This window comes from Stegostoma tigrinum, chromosome 27, assembly GCF_030684315.1.
Source record: "Stegostoma tigrinum isolate sSteTig4 chromosome 27, sSteTig4.hap1, whole genome shotgun sequence".
NCBI lineage: Eukaryota > Metazoa > Chordata > Chondrichthyes > Orectolobiformes > Stegostomatidae > Stegostoma > Stegostoma tigrinum.
Genome location: NC_081380.1, coordinates 46,577,372 through 46,596,017, shown reverse-complemented (window position 1 = coordinate 46,596,017; position 18,646 = coordinate 46,577,372). Strand labels below are relative to the sequence as shown.

The 18,646-nt window shown below is 51.3% G+C and overlaps 1 protein-coding gene across 4 annotated transcripts in view; it reads right to left on the bottom strand.

The window, feature by feature from the left end:
* The window catches only part of LOC125464616 (inositol polyphosphate 5-phosphatase K-like), a 60,211-nt gene extending 42,024 nt beyond the window's left edge, over positions 1 to 18,187 (bottom strand). For 3 of the 4 annotated variants that reach the window (XM_059655441.1, XM_059655440.1, XM_059655442.1), the window contains exons 1-10: positions 18,084 to 18,187; positions 17,495 to 17,603; positions 15,763 to 15,879; positions 12,288 to 12,463; positions 11,241 to 11,352; positions 10,541 to 10,650; positions 9,735 to 9,927; positions 7,828 to 7,965; positions 5,955 to 6,038; positions 4,812 to 4,916 (exon numbers count right to left, since the gene is read on the bottom strand). In XM_059655441.1, the coding sequence (XP_059511424.1) occupies positions 4,812 to 4,916; positions 5,955 to 6,038; positions 7,828 to 7,965; positions 9,735 to 9,927; positions 10,541 to 10,650; positions 11,241 to 11,352; positions 12,288 to 12,463; positions 15,763 to 15,879; positions 17,495 to 17,603; positions 18,084 to 18,097 (1,158 nt within the window). In that variant the 5' untranslated portion in view covers positions 18,098 to 18,187. Of the gene's footprint in view, positions 1 to 2,226; positions 4,525 to 4,811; positions 4,917 to 5,954; positions 6,039 to 7,827; positions 7,966 to 9,734; positions 9,928 to 10,540; positions 10,651 to 11,240; positions 11,353 to 12,287; positions 12,464 to 12,923; positions 15,738 to 15,762; positions 15,880 to 17,494; positions 17,604 to 18,083 lie in introns of those variants that run through there. The other variant, XM_059655443.1, reaches the window with a different exon arrangement.
* Between the last annotated feature and the right edge of the window lie 459 nt (positions 18,188 to 18,646).

The window sequence follows — 18,646 nt, the reverse complement described above, 5'->3', positions numbered from 1 at the left end:
TGTACAAGTTAATATATATGAAACCAGAACTCCAAGTACATTCCAGATACCTACAATTAAAGCACTCCCAGGGACAGGGGCAGCATGGGCTTAGATAGACAGTAAAGCTCCCTCTACACTGTCCCCTATCAAACAGTCCCGTGACAGGGACAGCACGGGTTTAGATACAGAGTAAAACTCCCTCTACACTGTCCCCTATCAAACAGCCCTGGGACAGTGTCTGAGGAAGGGTCACTTGACCTGAAGCATTAACTCTGACTTTTTCTTCAGATGCTGCCAGCCCTGCTGAGCTTTTCCGCAATTTCTGTCTTTGTTTCGGATTTACAGTGTTCACAGTTCTTTCAGTTTTCACTCCCAGGTCAGGGAAGGAGTGGGCCCTTGCTCACCTCACAGCAGCAAATCAGAAAGGGGCAGGCTCATCCCAGACTGTGAACTCTCTCTCCCCTCTCTCCCCTCCCTCCCTCCCCACATGTGATCCCACGCTCCCACATTGTGCCCTGCGGCACCCTCTGCAGGGATCCAGCTGATTCCCCTGGCAGATCCCTAATGTAGAGCAGCACTGAGCCTGTAGATGTCAGTGTCCAGCTGCATTGCCGTGGCGCCACTGTTGTCCTGCTCCCTACGGAGCGGCCAAGGGCCGATTCACCGCTCACAGGGAAGCTGCTGGCTGAGACCGTTCCAGGCTTACACTCCCTGGTTACCACACAGTCAAACAGGTACAGGGTAAACTACCAGACTCTGGCCGCCTCCTGGCCCTGAGAGAGAGTGCGCGAGCGAGAAAGAGAGCGCCCAGGGCAGTCCTTCACACTCCAGGCTGGGCTCCCATCAAAGACAGAATCATGGATGCCTGCTCTGAATAGAGAGCACAACTGTGAGAGAGAGAGGGGAACAGAGAGCGGTAGGGAAGAGGGTAACAGAGACACATGAAGAAAGCAAGTGAGAAAGTGTGCATGCAACATCAAGATCAGGAGAACAAGTGAGAGAGGGTCAGTGCAGAGCCCAAGAGTGAGTGCAGAAACAGCAAGAAAAAAAAGCAAGAAAGAATGAGTTGGCTGACATTGGTTAGGTCACTATTGGAACAGTGCGTTCAGAGCTGGTCTCCCTCCTCTAGGAAGGATGTCGTTAAACTTGAAAATGTTCAGAAAAGATTTACGAGGATGTTGCCAGGGTGGGAGGGTTTGAGCTACAGGAGAGGCTGAAGAGACTGGGGCTATTTTCCCTGGAGCGTCACAGGCTGAGGGGGGACCTTATAGAGGTTATAAAACCATGAGGGGGATGGATAGGATGGACAGACAAAGTCTTTAACCCAGGGTGGGTCCAAAACTAGAGGGGCACAGGTTTAAGGTAAGAGGGGAAGGTTTAAATGGGACCTGAGGGGCAACTTTTTCACCCAGAGGGTGGTGAGTGTATGGAAGGAGCTGCCAGAGGAAAGATGGAGGCTGGTACAACATTTGAAAAGGTGTCTGGATGGGTGTATGAAGAGGAAGGGGTTAGAGGGATACGGGCCAAATGGGACTAGATTAATTTAGGATATCTGCTCGGCCTGAACAAGTTGAACTGAAGGGTCTGTTTCCAAGGTGTAAAGCTCTAAAAGAAAGGAGAGAGGAAGGGAAGGAAACAGATAACAAGAAAGAGAGCACAAACAACAAGAGAGTTGAGTGATGAAGAGAGTGAGAAAGAGGGAATGACAGAGGGGAAGAGAAATGGTGAAAAAGAGATAGATAGAGAAAGCCACCAATGAAGACACACAAACAGGAAGTGGGCAGCACACAGATAGCACAGGAAACTGTGCCCTTTGAGGCTGTGGTGACAAATCAGAGACAAACTGGGGCTCACAGCTACTGCTTAAATCACCAGGATATCTGCTCGGTTACAACGTGTATAATAATTATTAATTGCTTATTTCCTTTATCTGGGAGCTTGCTGTGCACGCACAAAGGCACCGACAGGGACAGGGTAACCCATGCCAGGGGGGAAGAGGCTCAGCTGGAAGGAGCAAAGTGAGGAGGATCAGAGGGTCAGCAGGGAGTTACAGAGACTGGGCTGGAAGAGCTAACACCAGGAATCACAGAGAGACTGGCTTACCATCGCGGGGAGGTGGGGACATCGCAGAGAGGCAGAATCACTAGGGTTCGGTTCCCACCCCCTAGACTGTGGGGGGGGGGGGGGGGGGGAGAATTCACTGTAGACCAATGGGGAGAGGGAAAGAGAGAAAGTACGAGAGACTTTTCAGAAGTTCTTCAGTTTTAATCGATGTTGTTACTGTGATTAAAATCCAACATTTACAAGTTGCCAATAAAATCCTTGCACAGGATTGTAAAACATCCATTTAGCCAACAGCTCTAATAAAGTCAGGCTGCGGCTTCCCCCAGGACCGGGAATGACCCCTGGCCCCCTTCACCGGGGGAGGAAGGTCAGTGATACCCCGCCCCAAGGGGACAGTGAGTCGCAGATGTTATGAGGGCCTCCTGTGGAGGGCAGAGACAGACAACGCCAGGAACGCTCTCCCTCCCTCAATCCTTCCCACCAGCCTGACCCCCTTCTTTATCAGTCCCATCTTCCTTACGTTACAGGACAGCAGGAGGCCATTCAGCCCCGTGAGACTGTACCACAGGAACAGGAGGAGGTCATTCAGCCCAATGCAGATCTTTTAAGAAAAAGGCAAGAGTGAGATTGCAGATGTAACATGAACAAAGTTTCGGAGAAAATGTCAGTCCTTACATCAGTCAGAGCACCATGAAGAAGGAATTGCAGTTGGGCACTGTCTGTGGAGAACATTTCAGAAACAGTGATCACACAGAGGAACTGCCTCATCGTGGGCTGAGTTAGCTTCAAGTCCAGGGTTTCAAATGATACCATTAACGTAAACGCATTTGATAATTTTTAATCAGAGCTCAACAGATGTTTTGCTTGGTCAGGGTTGACTGGCCATCACTGTATGGCCTTTCAGCCCCTTTGCTGGTCTCCTAGCTGAATCCAAGCTCCCCAAACAATCCCTCCATTTTCCCAGTGCTCTCTCCTGCGAAGACACGCTCAGCTCTCGGCTGTACGTTCACAGCCTTCTCAGTGAAGCAACGTCTCCTCCTCATCTCAGGTCTGAAATGGCCAACCCCTTGACTCAGCATCTGACCCCCTCCCCCCACCACTCCATGTTTGAGATTTCCCCAGATGCTCCCCTGTGAAACCCTCAGAAAGCCTCTTGGAGATAAACTTGCATACTTTTAACCTCGAGGGAATACCCGCAGAGTCTCTACTCATGGTGAGGCCCTCCCCACACAATAACAACAAAAACCAGACACCGGGAACTGAGGCCTGATACAAAAGCGGCAGTGAGTTCATTGGAAAGGATGGGCTGAATGGCCTCAGCCAGTTTCTCTGCTTCTGCCAGCCTTGGCAGTTAGGAGATCCCTCAGGCAGGATGGCAGATGTTCAGAAGGAGCCTGGGGAAGGGGGTCAGAGCCCAGCTGTCACCTGTGGGAGCAAAGTCCCAAAACAGAATACAACAACCCGACAAAAATATAAACTGCTCAACTTCACAGCAGCCTCACCCCCCACCGCCTGCACCCAGCCCAGAGTTAGAGACAGCGACACAGAATAACAAGAGGGCGACAGAGATAGAACGCAACAAGAACAGAGCAGAGTATGAGCCGTGGGAATGACAGATGATGATGGCGAAATGCAGAGAAGAGAGACACACCGAAACATAGAGAGAGCGACACAGACACACACACAATTTTCGGAGATGACTTTGGAGTCAGGAAGAGAGCACAATGAAACACTGTGTACAATCTTCGATGTCCAGTCCGGTCATTAGGTTATCAAAGGGCAACACATCATAATAGTGCTGCGACAGGACAGTGAGGATAGCAAAAGAATGATTAAAACAGGTAGTCTAACTACCTGTGGGGTTTCTGGGAGAGGTCTCCCCAAGGGAATGCCCTCTTTTACCAACCATTAAAGCCCTCCCCCTGAACAGAGTGAGCTCAGGATGGGCCCATTTACTATCCAGCCCCACACAAGCACGTATTATGATTGGTTAAATTGCATTGCTTTCAGTTATTAATAAAACACAAAGGGGAAAGAGGGGAGTTGACAAAGGAACTAGAAAACAGTGGATACCAAGGGTCAGTGTACAAAAGGAACGAGGCCCAGAGTAAACGAGGCCCAGAGTAAACCAGGCTCCCTGGTCACAGGATCCCCACTCCGTCACCTACTGGCCAGGGCGCCTCGTTCTGGCGGCCCCTTTGCGCAGGGTTTGACCTGGTCACACACCAGGCTACAACCCGAGCAGGGGCAGGTCATGGTGGGGAAACCAGGTGGGAAAGGTGTGGGGGGGGGGGGGGGGGGGGGGTCAATGTTGGGAGCGATTAATCTGCTCCCACTGTCATGGGCGACAGAGACAAGGCACATGATGCAGCGAATGGGAACTCAGCATGTGTCCATGTGACCGTGAACAGGATTGTCACATGACACGTCCATTCCACTTCCAATCTCCAGCTGACTGTCCGCACACTCCGGCAGGATCTGGGGCAGCGAGAAACAAAATCAAAGAGACAGGGAGAGATGCATTTAGATCGCACCAGCAGGACAAAGCATGGTGCTTCACAGGTAAACACCTCTTAAATTTAACTCATTAAAGAGGTACCATGTTCAGTGCTCCCTTAGTGCTGACCCGCCGACAGCACAGCACTCCCTCAGTGCTGACCAACACAGAGTAAAGCCCTCTCCACGCTGTCCCCATTAAATAGTCCCAGGACAGGTATAAAGCCCCTGTTATTGTAGTGTGCTCTGTGTTGGAATGTGGGATGTACCTGGAATGGGCAGCTGACGCCAACAATGGTCTCCATGTTGCTGCTGTAGTAGCAGAGGACGAATTCTCCACCTGAGCTGGGGACCTCCTCACCATTCAGATATACCTGCAGGACAGAGAAAGGTCAGTACATGAAAACACAGACAGAGCCACAGGAGCTGGGCCCCAGTTCCCAGTCAGCATTCACTGCTGTGCCCGGAGTAAATGAGCTGGGCCTCCCTGTACAAACCCAGGCGGACCAGTGGGAAAACTGTAATCCTAGATCGTGCCAGGAAATATTCCCAAAGACAATTCCAGAACCAAGAGGCTGTGCCAATCAGAAAAGCTTGAGCAGGCCAGGACTTGCTCTCTAGGAAAGAGACGGCTGAGGGGAGACCCAAGCGAGGGCTTCAAAATGAAGAGTGGATTAGATATTTTTCTGGAGCTAAATGGGAACAAAGGGTGTGGGGAGAAAACAGGAACAGGGCACGGAGCTGGATGAACAGCCGGCAAATCACAATCAATGGCTGAGCAGGCTTGGAGGGGCCGAATGGCCTGCTCCTGGTCCCTATGTTTCTGACAGAGGGTGGAAGTACAGAAGGTGTTTTTCCCCGAGGGGGGAGGGGGTGCTCCTGGTGACGAGGATTCTCAGCCACCAATATAAACAATCCCTAATAAATCCATTCAGGAAAAATAGCTTCCCCGTGGAGTGTGGGGGGGGGGGGGGGGTGGGGGAAAATATGGAACTCGCTCCCACAGGGAGAGGTTGAGGGGAATCAATACGCATAATGGGGAAGCTGGATAAACACACAACAGAGAAAGGAACATAAAGAGATGTCGATGGGGCAGATAGAGACAGGGGTTGGGAGGAGGCTCATTTGGAACAGAAACACCAGCAGAGAGCTGAGGGGCTGAATGGCCTGTGTCTGGGCTTGTTCTAGTGGCAGCAGATCACTTTCACCTTGACTAAAAGAACGAGCAATTTCCAGGGATTGAAGGGATACTGAGTGTAATTGGGATACAGAGAAACTGCAAAAGGACAGTGAATAAAAATTGTGTTCTTTCTTTATTATTTCAGACATTAGAAAAATGGCCTTTTAATTCAGGTGAGAAGGTTAGAGGTGAAAGGTCAGCAAATAGGACCTCCAGGAATGTGGCCCCTTACCTGGTAAACATCATCATTGACCATTAACTCATCGTCCTTCACCCAGAGATACGTCACATAGTCAGTATGACAGCGGAACCCAACCTGAAACAACAAGCCACATGGATGACATTCCCAGCTCGCCACACTCTCAAAAACCCCCTTGCACCTCCAAACTGAGCAAGCCTTTAACTCCTCCCCACCTCACAGCGAGGCAGGTCCCTTAGTACATTAAAGCAGAGAGCGGAGGGGGCTGTGCACCACATTTGAGGGGAAGGGGGAATGGGTACGATGGGCACACTGCAGAGGGGGAGCGGGCATGGAGTGGATGGGGTTGGGACGATGGTGTAGTGACAATCACAGTGGGATTAACCTGGAACATACTCAATTTCCTGTAGGAAATGGGAGGAAGATTCGTGTGAATGGATCTGATGTTTGATCTGTCAGGCAGTTACTCCTAGATCACAACATTCCTGGATACAAACTCCCCACATTTCGTCCAGCATTCTTTTACCAATTATTTTAAATCCAGTTACTGACCCTCCTGCTATTGAAAACCCTTTTCCCCCCCCTTATATTCTCAATCTAAAATGTTTCATGGTTTTGAACACTTCAAATAAATCTTCCCTTAATCTCCTTCGTTCCAAGTGAAAGCTATCCCCTGGGATAGAGGCATTTCTATTCCAGGGGATAGTAACTAATCCCATCAGACAAACAGGGACGGCCAGTGATACCCCAACAGTCCCTGCATTTTTACTCACTCATAGGAGGGGAACTCACTAACTGGGCCCAGCATTTATTGCCCGTCCCTAATTGCCCCCGCTTTGAGAAGATGAGGGTGACCTGCCTTCTTGAACTGCTACAATCTGTGTGCTGTAGGCTGACCCACAATGCCCTCAGGGAGGGAATTCCAGGATGTTGACCCAGTGACGATGAAGGAATGGTGATATATTTCCAGGTCAGGATGGTGAGGGGCTTGGAGGGGGTGGTGTTCCCATGGATCTGCTGCTTTTGTCCTTCTCAAATGGAATTTGATGTTTGGAAGGTGCTGCCTGAGGATTAGATTAGATTCCCTAGCGTGGAAACAGGTCCTTCGGCCCAACAAGTTCACACTGCCCCTTGAAACATCCCACCCAGACCCATCCCCCTATAACCCACACACCCCTGAACACTACGGGCAATTTAGCATGGCCGATCCACCTAGCCTGCACATCTTTGGACTGTGGGAGGAAACTGGAGCGCCCGGAGGAAACCCACACAGACACAGGGAGAACGTGCAAACTCCACACAGACAGTTACTTGAGGCTGGAATCGAACACAGGTCCCTGGCACTGTGAGGCTGCAGTGCTAACCACTGAGCCACCATGCTGCCCTAGGGTTAGGGATCTTTGGTGAATTTCTGCACAGCATTTTGTAGACAGTACACACTGTTGTTACTCAGCATCGGTGGTGGAGGGAGTGGGATGTTTGTGGATGTGGTGCCAATCAAGCGGCTGCTTTGTCCTGGGTGGTGTCGAGCTTCGTGAGTTTGTTGGAGCTGCACTCACCCAGGCAAGTGGGGGGTATTCTGTCACATTCCTGACTTGTGCCTTGTAGATGGTGGACAGGATTTGGGGAGTCAGGACAGGAGTTACTCACTGCAGGATTCCCAGCCTCTGACCTGCTCTTGTGGCTGCTGTGTTTGTGTGTTTTGGTTTTAGTAGAGTTTGTGGTCAATGGTAACCTTCAGGACGTTGATAGTTGGTGTTGGGGGGGGGGGGGGGGGGGGGGGGGCCTAGAAATGCAGACACACAATCTGCTTCAGTGCTTGAGAAGTTGTCAATGATACTGAACGGTTGGCCAGTTAGAGTGCGAGAGCGTGCGCGAGGCCACTCAGTGCTAACCAGGCAATTACCTTGAATAGCCCAATCCAGTCCCAGGTGCTGCTGGGATACTCCTCCAGCGTGCGATAGGAGATGGTGGCATCGTGCCCTGGTCTCCATTCTCCGACAGGCTGTAGCTCCACCAACGGCTGAGCAATTAGCTTCTCAAACTGAGGACACAGCACACAGTGACATCAGTGGAGGCGTCAGCAGCCCACTCCCCCCAATCCCCCTCCAGCAACACCCCTCTCCACTCCCAGGTAGGGAAGGCCCAAGGGAGGAACTGCTCATCAAATTCAGCAGAAAGAGTGTTTCTCAGAGGTGGGACTGAGAGACAGGGAGGCGGTGAGGTGCAGAGGGAGGAGGGATGAGGGAGGATGGGATAGAGGAGAAAACAGGATAGGGGGATGAGGTGGGATAGAGGGACAGGGTGTAGGGAGAGAATTGATGAGTTCTTGCTTTAATGTTTTGAAAATCTCTTACTGGTAGACTGGTCACTAAGGTTCGATCACATGGAATATGTACAGGGGGAGCTAGCCATCTGGATACAGAACTGGCTCGAAGGTAGGAGACAGAGGGTGGGTGTGGAGAGTTGCTTTTCAGACTGGAGATCTGTGAGTGGGGATGTGCCACAGGGATCGGTGCTGGGTCCACGGCTTTCTCTCATTTATATAAACGATTTGGATGTGAACATGGGAGGGATGATTAGTAACTTTGCAGATGACACCAGAATTGGAGGTGTAGTGGGCAGTGAGGAAGGTTCCCGCAGAGCACAACGGGACCTTGATCAGATGGGCCGAAGGGCCTAGGAGCGGCAGATGGAGCGTAATCTAGATAAATGTGAGGTGCTGCATTTTGAAAAGGCAAATCAGGGCAGGACTTATACACTTCATGGTAAGGTCCTGGGGTGTGTTGCTGAACAAAGAGGCTTTGGTGTGCAGGGTCATAGTTCCTTGAAGGTGGAGTTGCAGGTAGACAGGCCAGTGAGGAAGGGGAGATAACAAGGTGTAGAGCTGGATGAACACAGCAGGCCAAGCAGCATCGGAGGAGGAGGAAAACTGACGTTTCGGGCCTAGACCCTTCTTCAGAAAATATTTACTATCCTATTCCTTCTGTCTAGTGAAGGTGGTGTTTGGTACGCTCGCCTTCATTGGCCAGTGCATCGAGTATAGGAGTGGGGAGGGTCATGGACAGGACAGTCGTTCAACCATTTTTGTAATATTGTGTTCAGTTCCGGTCTCTCTGCTACAGGGAGGATGTTGTGAAACTTGAAAGGGCTCAGAAAAGATTTACGAGGATGTTGCCAGGGTGGGAGGGTTTGAGCTACAGGGAGAGGCTGAATAGACTGGGGCTCTTTTCCCTGGAGCGTCGGGGGCTGAGGGGTAACCTTATAGAGGTTTATAAAACCATGAGGGGCATGGATAGGGTGAATAGACAAGGTCTTTACCCCAGGGTGGGGAAGACCAATACTAGAGGGGCATCGGTTTAAGGTGAGAGGGGAAAGGTTTAATAGGGACCTAAGGAGTAACTTTTTCACAGAGGGTGGTGCGTGTATGGAAGGAGCTGCCAGAGGAAGTGGTGGAGGCTGGTACAGTTACAGCATTTAAAAGGCATCTGGATGGTACATGAATAGGAGGGGGTTTAGAGGGATATGGGCCAAATGCTGGCAAATGGGACTAGATTAAGTTAGGAAATCTGGTTGGCGTGGACAGGATGGATCAAAAGGATCTGTTTCTGTGCTGAATGACTCTGTGACTACAGTGAGAAAAAAAGTTTCTTTGCTTGGACAGACTGGTTAAAGTGAGATGTCACGTGACAACACCTCCTGGACTGTCCGGCCACAGTTGCCCCCCACCCAGCCCCCTGCCCTCACTTTTCAGAGCAGAGTCTGCTTTCTTGCACTGTCCCCATGCCAATGCCACTGGCCTGCCATCCTCACCTCCAGGGAAAAGTTTCCCACCACTGGCTTGTGGTCACTGATTCCATACTGCATTTGGCTGTCGTAGGTGTTTAGAATCACACTGATGGCTTTCTTTGGGTCAGATGTTGGCGGCTCACTCCCTCCAGCCTCAGGACATTTCTTCAGTCGCCACAGGATCCGATCTGTCCAGGCCGGTTTCCTTTTCTTCCCACTGGCACAGGCAGGAGGAAACAACGTCAGAAACCGTGGGGAGGAGTGGGTGAGAGAGGAGGGCACAGCCTGGGGAGAGGGGGCGGGGAGAATCCAAGGCCCTGGGTGGGGGTCAGCGAGGGGTTCTGTTCGGGTGTGATGTATGATCCTGCGAGTGGACATGAAGATCCCACCATAACAGACTGGGCTGGGGGAACTCAAATACCCCAGCGCAACAGTGAGGGACGGGCATGTGCGCGTGGGTCCGTGCGTGCATCTGTGGCTCTCTCTCTCTCTCTGGGGGGAAAGACGGGGACTCTCTAATGTGGCAGTGTGTTCTCGTGGTAAGGGACCAGACTCCCAAACCATGCCCCTCCCCTGAACAACATGTGGTTCCATCGACCAACAGATGGATATGTCAAGTAAAGGGATCAAGGAGCCAGGTTCACAAAGAACGATCAAACATGCTGAAGGGCAGAATGGTCTCCTCCTGTACCAAAGGGAGAGGGAAATGGATTCAGTGGCTTCCCATAGTTCTTTGCCCAGTATAAGGAACACAAAGGCAGGGAGTGGCTGTGCCAAGGACCAATGGCAGATCCGGTGGGGTGGGGGGAAAGAGGCCATGGGGAGGTTACCTCATATCGTATTCGGTGGAGGCCAAGTTGAATTTGTAGGTGGGCGTGAACCGCAGCTCTCCCTCAAGAAATCCATTCAGCATTGGCTCAGTTTTCTTCGCTCGGTTCAGCTGTCAGCACAGGAAACACAGAACACAGCACTGTAAAACACTGCCACAAAAGCACCGGGCCTATGTCTAACCCCCTGCTGTCTCTAACCTTGGATTGTTTGATGGGGGACAGTGTAGAGGGAGCTCTACTCTATATCTAGCCCTGTGCGGTCCCCGTCCTGGGAGTGTTTGACAGGGGACAGCGTAGGAGGGAGCTTTACCCAGTGTCTAACCGTGTGCTGTCCCTAACCTTGGAGTGTTTCATGGGGGACAGTGTAGAATCAGCTTTACTCTAGCTGAACTCCCCGATCTAAAGGAATCCCAATGCGTGCATGGTGATCTTCATGCCCAATGGGACAGCACCAGAGGCCATTCCGAGTCTGACCACAGAGGTCACACCACACCTCACACTTGCATCACCAAAGAGTCCAAGTTGCTCCAGCAACGTACCTGCTTCCGGAGCTTCTGGTGCACAGTAGCAGTGCCTATCCACTGTCTGACCACAGCTCGAAGCACTCAGTGTTTAAACAGAACTCATTTATATCAAATGCACACAAAACCAGAAGCTGCTGGTGGCCAGCTGACCTTTGACTTGACCCCCTGGGCCTCACCTGGTCCTTGTCCCACAGCAGGTGGTAGCATTTCTTGCTGATGGTCTCTCGGATGAAGTGTAGGCCGTGGTCAGCGATGCGAAAGTTGAGATCACCAAACCAGAAAACCAGACTGTGCCAGACAAAACCCATTAATTATTACAAAACAAAATGCCACGACAACCCACAACAGCCAGCAAATGTGAAAACAAACAAGCAGAACCAATCAGCACAGCTTGTGCCAACCAGTCTGTCAAAGAAAGACAGTTGGAGAACAGGCAGAGGGCACCCTGTGCCCACACCACCCAGCCTCAGTGAGGGACAGGCCCGCTCCCACAAACACCTTGGAGAGAATTCTGTAGCCGGGAGATGATGTTAAAATGCACTCAGGATGCTCCTGGCTCCATTCCGGAAGGTTCCAGCAATGGCCAGGATCTATCGCCGGTCCCATTCCCAGCACCTCCCACAAAAACAGCACCAACCTGACACAGACTCAAGGAAAAGCTGAACCCCACAATCTCTCTCTCATGGCCAAGCATCAACATGTAATATCTCTGCTGTCACAGTGACTGAGGATAACTCAGCGCTGAATCTAAATGAGGAGCATCCACTGCACACTCAGAAAGATTGGTAAGAAACAGGCTGTTGGCAAAGTTAACGGCACTGAAGCTGTCTAGTGTTTTGTTCATGAGAAACAGGAATTAACTGTTCACTAGAAACACACCAACCAACAATGTGTGAAAACTCTCCCTTCCAGGGATCACTGCGCCTACGCTCTGCAATGTACCATGTCAGAGACACTCAGACCCAGCAGCTTCTGTTTCTGGGGGTAACTGGCACTAGATTTTGGGGCCTGGTTAAACAGTGACCCACCATGAGAGGGATCTGCAGACACAGACAGAGACCTAGACCAGCAATGCCTGGGGATAAACTTCAGGACAGAGCAGACCGGTGGCAGGGAGTGATCTGGTCAGGTGGAGGAGGATGGAGAGGAATGAAAGAACTGTGACAACACATCACCCACCGGCCCGTGGGCACACCACGCTCACCACCCCCGTGGGCACTCACTCATGTTCGAGAATGGTCTGTGCTCTGCTGCCAGTGAATTGCTGCAGTTCCAGGATCCGCTCGAAGGAATCCAGTCTCTGGCTTGTGTTCTCAATGTGAGCTGGCAGGTGGCAGTTCAGAAGACAGATCAGGTGCCCATAGACAGACAGACGGACAGCTACACCACCCTTGTTACCCTGGTTTGGTGGTGGGGTGGGGGGGGTTGGTGTGAAGGAGAAGGGGGAAACACAGGGAGGGGAAAATTAGAGAGAGAATGAGAGAGATGATCAGTTCCCAGTGGATACCGCACAGTTGATCCCATTCCGTTCCACGAATCTCACTTTTTTTGGGGGGGGGGGTGCTGGTCTGGGAGTGGGTTGGGCACCAGGAGATAACCCCCATTGCAACAGACCCCAGAGTTTAAAAACCAGGCAGGAAAACACACCGACACTTCATCGGAGACTGCACTGAGGACGTTACTGAGAACAGTAACGAAACATCTGCGGAACAGCAAACCAGCTCGGCGAGCCAACCAACCTTAGAATAACCCCCAATCACCAGCAGCCCACACATGAACCTCATTCCACTCCACCACCCCACCCGCCCCCCCCCCTCCCCCCCATCCCTAACCACACAGAGCACAGTTGGACAGTTAACCTGTGTTCTGGAGGTCTGACCACATCGCATCGCTGTGGGACTCATGATGCTGGTTTATGTTCTGTTCTATGCCAGGTCAGTGGGCACATCTGTACCAGCCACCCAGTGCTGACAGCCACCTGGCTCAGGGTGGGTAGCTCCTCCTGGGCACATGACTCCCCAGCCTGGGATAGTCTGCCAGTTCCTCAGAACAACAAAGAAAAACATCACCAATGAAATATTTGAGGAAGTGTTTGCAGAGTTACTGACCATGATCCCTCCCCCAAGTCCAGGATCTCATGGAAACCCAGAAAATACTCACAGGACAAGGCAGGGTAAAGACAGGAAGGATGTTCCCGATAACGGGTGTTCAGAACCAGAGGGCCACATTGTAAATACGCGACACAAACCATTTAGGACCGGGATTTAAATTAAAATGTCTTCACCCAGAGAGTGGGAGCCTGTGGAATTCACTGTTGCAGAAAACAGCTGAAGCCAAAATATTGAATGTTTTCATGAAGCAGTTGGATAGAGTTTTTAGGGCTAAAGGGAGTGAAGGACATGGGGAGAGGGTGGGAACAGGATCCCGAGTTGAATGATCTGTCATGATCAGACTGAATACAAAGAACAGTCCAGCACAGGAACAGGCCCTTCAGCCCTCCAAGGCCGTGCGGAAACACAACGCCTTTTCTAAATTGAAAATCTTTTACCTCTACGCAGCCTGTATCCCTCTATTTCCTGCATATTCATGTTTCTGCCAAGATACCTCTTAAACTTTGCTAGTCATCCATCTGCCCTAACTCCTCTGGCAGCACATTCCAGGCACTTCCCACCCTCTCATCTCCTTTAAACATCACCCCCTTTTACCTTAAAGCTGTGTCTATTGCTGTGCTGTAATCGATGTCCCTACCCTGGGAAAAGTCAGCCACGTCTCTCACACTTTGTAAACTTCTATCAGGTCACCTCTCAGCCTGACGTTCAAGTGAAAACAAACCACGTATGTCCAACCTCTCCTTGCAGCGAATACCTTCCGAACCAGGCAACATGCCGGTAAACTGTTTCTGTACCCTCTGCAAAGACTCCGCATCCTTCTGGGAATGTGGTCTCTACAACTGGACACAATGTTCCAAATGTGGCCGAACTGAAATTCCAAACAGCTGCAACATGACTGAAGGATTTTTATACCCTATGTCCCGATGGAAAGCACGTGGTGTGCCTTCTTGATCACCTTATCCACTTGTGTTGCCACTTTCAGTGTACAATGGCCCTGTATGCTAAGATCCCTCTGCAACTTGGTGCTACTAAGGTTTCTGCCGCATCCATTGGACCTTCCAAAACACACCACCCTCGCATTTGTCCAGATTAGACTCCACCTGTCATTTCTCTGCCCAAGTCTCCAGCCTTTTCACATCCTGCTGCAATCCCCCTCACTATCTGCAGCTCCCACAGTCTGCGTGTCATCCAGAAACTTACTAAACTGGGCCCCCTACATTCTCCTCCAAATCATTCAACACATGTTCCAAGCAACAGAAGTTTCAGGTTCCACTGCTACTCCCTGTCTTCATTGACTGCGTCGGCTCTGTACCCATCTTACCAGCTCACCACAGGTCCCCTGTGACTTCACCTTCTGTGTCAGCCCACCATGAGGGACCTTGTCAAAGTCCATATACACAACATCTGTCCTGCCCTCAATCATCTTTGTTACTTCCTCAAAATAAAACCTCAATCAAGTTTGAGACACATGCCCTTCCCTGCACAAAGCTATGCTGTCCATCGCTGATAAGTGCCTATTTGTTCAAACATGGGTAAATCCTGTCGCCAGGAATCTTCTCCAATAATTTCCCTACCACTGACCGGTCTGTAATTTCTCAATTATCTCTTTCGAAAGGCAGAGCAGGCTTGAAGGGCTGAACGGCCTACTGTTGCTCAATTTTTCTACGTTTCTATGAATTCCAAATAAAGCAGCATTACACATTACTGGACCAGTGCTGGTTAATATCTTCATTTGTCAACAGCACTTCTTACAAGTTACAGCCCCATCTGAATGGAGATCAGGAGCTCAGCTCAGGGCATCACACACCAACACAGAGGCAGGCAGCAGCCGGAGCGAGGGTTACCAGGTAACCAGGTCGATCAGGTCTAGCCCTGGTAAACAAAGGTCTCTCATAAACCACGGCATATCACGAAGTCACTGGTAAAGCAGATGAGGCTGCAGCAAGACTACAGGCTGTTGAGGGAGGAGGTCAATTTGGCTGTCTACAACAGAGCAATGTGGCTCATTGTTCAAAACAAAAGTTGAAGAAGAGTTAAATTCTAGAAGCAGCGAGGTACCAGCCTCTCCCAGATCGCTTGTAATTCACATTCCGATGAAGTGACAGGAATCTGGAATTCCTAATCCTATTTAAAGATTAAAAATGAGATTACAGATGGTCTGAACAGCTTCACACAGCTGCTACGTGCAAACAGCATCGATGTATTTCTTTTAACTAACCTTGTGGTACAGTGGGAATGACTGTATAGACAGTACATTCGTTATTGGATTAGTGATTAAAACTGGGACTTCATTTAACGGCCTGTAAAATATATGAGGATGGTGAGGGGGTGCTATAGAAATGCATGTTCATTCTTTATCTCCTAACTTCTCCTTCTCCCTCTCCACGGACAAAGCCTGGCCCGCTGAGGCTTTCCAACATTGTGGGTATTTCTGCTGTGGTATTTTTATCACTAACATGTGTCCAGTCTCATCCGTCTCCCTCCCCCAGCCCCCCCGACTCTGGGTGGCACAGCAGGATGGTCACTTCTCACGTACACTCCAGACAGTGTGAACTAGGGGCTCTCAGAGTCTGAGGTGCCCCCTTACCCAGTAACCGAAGAGGCCAGTCCGGGTATAATTCGTCTCCAGGTCCCGGATGTAGGGCAGATGGGAACACTTGACGAAGACCAGCAGCAGGACTCCCTGCATCCGGATGGACGTTATCTGGGAAGACAGAGGTCAGAGGTCAGGGTTGGATACTATGGCCCCTTGCTGTCTCTACTCTCTGCAGTTTGTTCACCCTCAGGTCAAAGGGCACCCCAGGTAGGGCTGGGTAAAGGGGGCAGTCAGTGGACACGCTGGATGGGAATTCTCAAACCCCAGAAACTCCGGAAGCTGGAAGAAGGGAGGGGGATGGTGCAATGGTCAAGGGGAGAGGGGTTATGAGTGATGAGGGGAGGGGATATAAGCCGCACATACGATGTTTCTGGAATACTAACCGGGTTTGACGCTAAACAGCTGTGCCGCGATTCCGGTTACTCAAATAACACCTTCGACCATCTCACCGGTGGGGTTCGTATCTCCAGCTGACTGCCCCCACCCCTCACTTCCCAAGCCTTACTACCTCTCGCTGCCACTTTAAAGACAATTCCAGAAACCTACCACTGGCTCACCTGAACCCACACCCCATGTGCCTCAGTGTCATGCTTCATTTTTTTTTAAATAAACACTCCCATGAAGCTGCTCAGGATGTTTCAGTGTCTTAAAGGCACCATGTAAATGCAAGTAGGTGTTACAGTTTTTGGATAACCGCGTTGACGTGGGATCTCTAACATCCACCTGGACCTGGGGCTCCCAGTCCTCTCAGGCTGGCCAGGTGGGTCCAGGGGGTGTTAAGGATTACAGTGGGGGGGGCAGGGGCAGGACCTGCCCAGGACTCTTCACAAATAGGTAGGGGGGGGGGGGTGGCTGGAAACCTGGCCCTCTCCCTTGTACCGTCCTTCTGTCGAGGCTGGTGCTTGGGTTAGGGAAACTTCTTGGAGTTGACCCATCTCAGCTGACCTGGGCCAGATGCTGCTGGAGGCCTGACTGTTTGTCCTGACGATGCTGCACTCCCTCAGTATCAGAAACCATGAGCCATTCCACCTGGGCCTACCCCATCCGGATATCCCGAGATTTGGAATTGCAGCTCTCAGTTCGCCGTCATTAAAATCTCATCTGAATCCAGCGACAGGTTGGGGAGCAACCAAAAAGAAACAAAATCTGGCTTGTTGTTTCAATAAATGCAGAGAACGTTGGAGAAACTCAGCAGGTCTAGCAGCAACTCTGGATAGAGACACCGAGTTGATGTTTCATGGCCAAAGACAGTTCTTCTGAAGAGGATGTAACCTCCTCCTCCCTCCACACCCTCCCACCCCCCGCCGAGCCCCAGAGCCTGTCCCATTAACCAGGCCAGCTAGCCGTGCACGCTCGCTGCTCTCTAACTCTCACGTCCCTCAGAAATCCAAAGGGAGATGGTGCATTGTAAATGTGAAATTTCTCATTAAGCACCCCCCCAGCCTTGACAGAACTACTGTCAGGGGAAGAGGGTCAGGTTTCCAGCTCCCTCCCCATTTGGGAGGAGGCTCCTCGCATCCCACCCGGATGGGAAGGTCCTGCTCCACCTCCCACCCACTCAATCCCAGTGGCGAGGGGCCCAGTGATTCCGGCTGGGATCTGGCCAGAAACTTGTCCAAGGTCCCCTTGCCCTGTATTGGGGCTTCGTGGAGATCCGGCCCGCCCTCCTGGTCACGGTCTAGTTGCAGCTGGGAGCTTGCTGGAGATTCAGCTTCACATTTACCTTAACGTAACCAAGTGGGGCCAGTGAGTTGGTGAACAGGATGGTCCAGGGGTCACTGAAAGCCAGGTCAATGAGGAATGAAGACAGCCTCGAGTTCAGTTCCTGTAAACTAATTGAAATTGAGAGTTTGGGCTCAGACCTCACATTATCTCGCGCCAAAAGTCCCACCTACCAGCACCTCCCCCTCCCCACCGCCCCCCGACCAACTCTTCTCAACAACCAACCATTATACAGTCTTGATGAGTGGTTCTGAGCCACACTGCGGTGGTGGTGGGGGGGGGGGGGCGGGGGGTGTGTGTGTGCTGGATACAAATCCCAGGCGTGTGACGGTGGGGTTTAAACTGTTCGTTACCCTAACCCCACCACCAAACCTGATGGTGTCAGATTACCCACAGGGCCTTTCTGGTCCCCACACCCCCGATCTCTGATTCGCCACTCCCCCCACCGTGCCGATTCCCACTCCCCTGGTCCCTGCTCCCCCAATACCAACTCCCCCTATACCTGATCCCCAATTGCCCAGTCCCCACTCCCCTGGTCCCCGCTCCCACAATCCCTGATCCCCATTCCCCCAATCCCAGGCCACACTCACCCGATCACATACATATCCGGCTCCTGGCTCTGACCAACCAAATGCAGTAGGTCACTGACATCGTCAGGAGGATCCGCTGCTCCCACATTCCAGCTCAGAATGTGCAGCCTGGAAGGGGGTGGGGACAAACAGGGGAGAACAGGGAGAGAGTGGGGGAAAAGTTGGGAGGGAGGGGGACAGAAGCAGACACTTCATGATAAAACATTATCACAAAATGCGTCCAGTGAGTAATCCCAGCAGCTAAAAATCAGACAAGACAAAATGGAGAAAACAAAAACAAAAACCAGAAAAAATATTCCCATAGAAGAGAGGCTGGAGCTGTATCCTGGCGAGGGTCAGTGTGTGTGCGGGACCGTACCCCAGCGAGGGTCCCTAATATTTCTGTCTGCCATTCTCGGCCTCTCTCCCATTCTTTGATAATAAAACGTGAGGCTGGATGAACACAGCAGGCCCAGCAGCATCTCAGGAGCGCAAAAGCTGACATTTCGGGCCTAGACCCTTCATCAGAGAGGGGGATGGGGAGAGGGAACTGGAATAAATAGGGAGAGAGGGGGAGGCGGAAC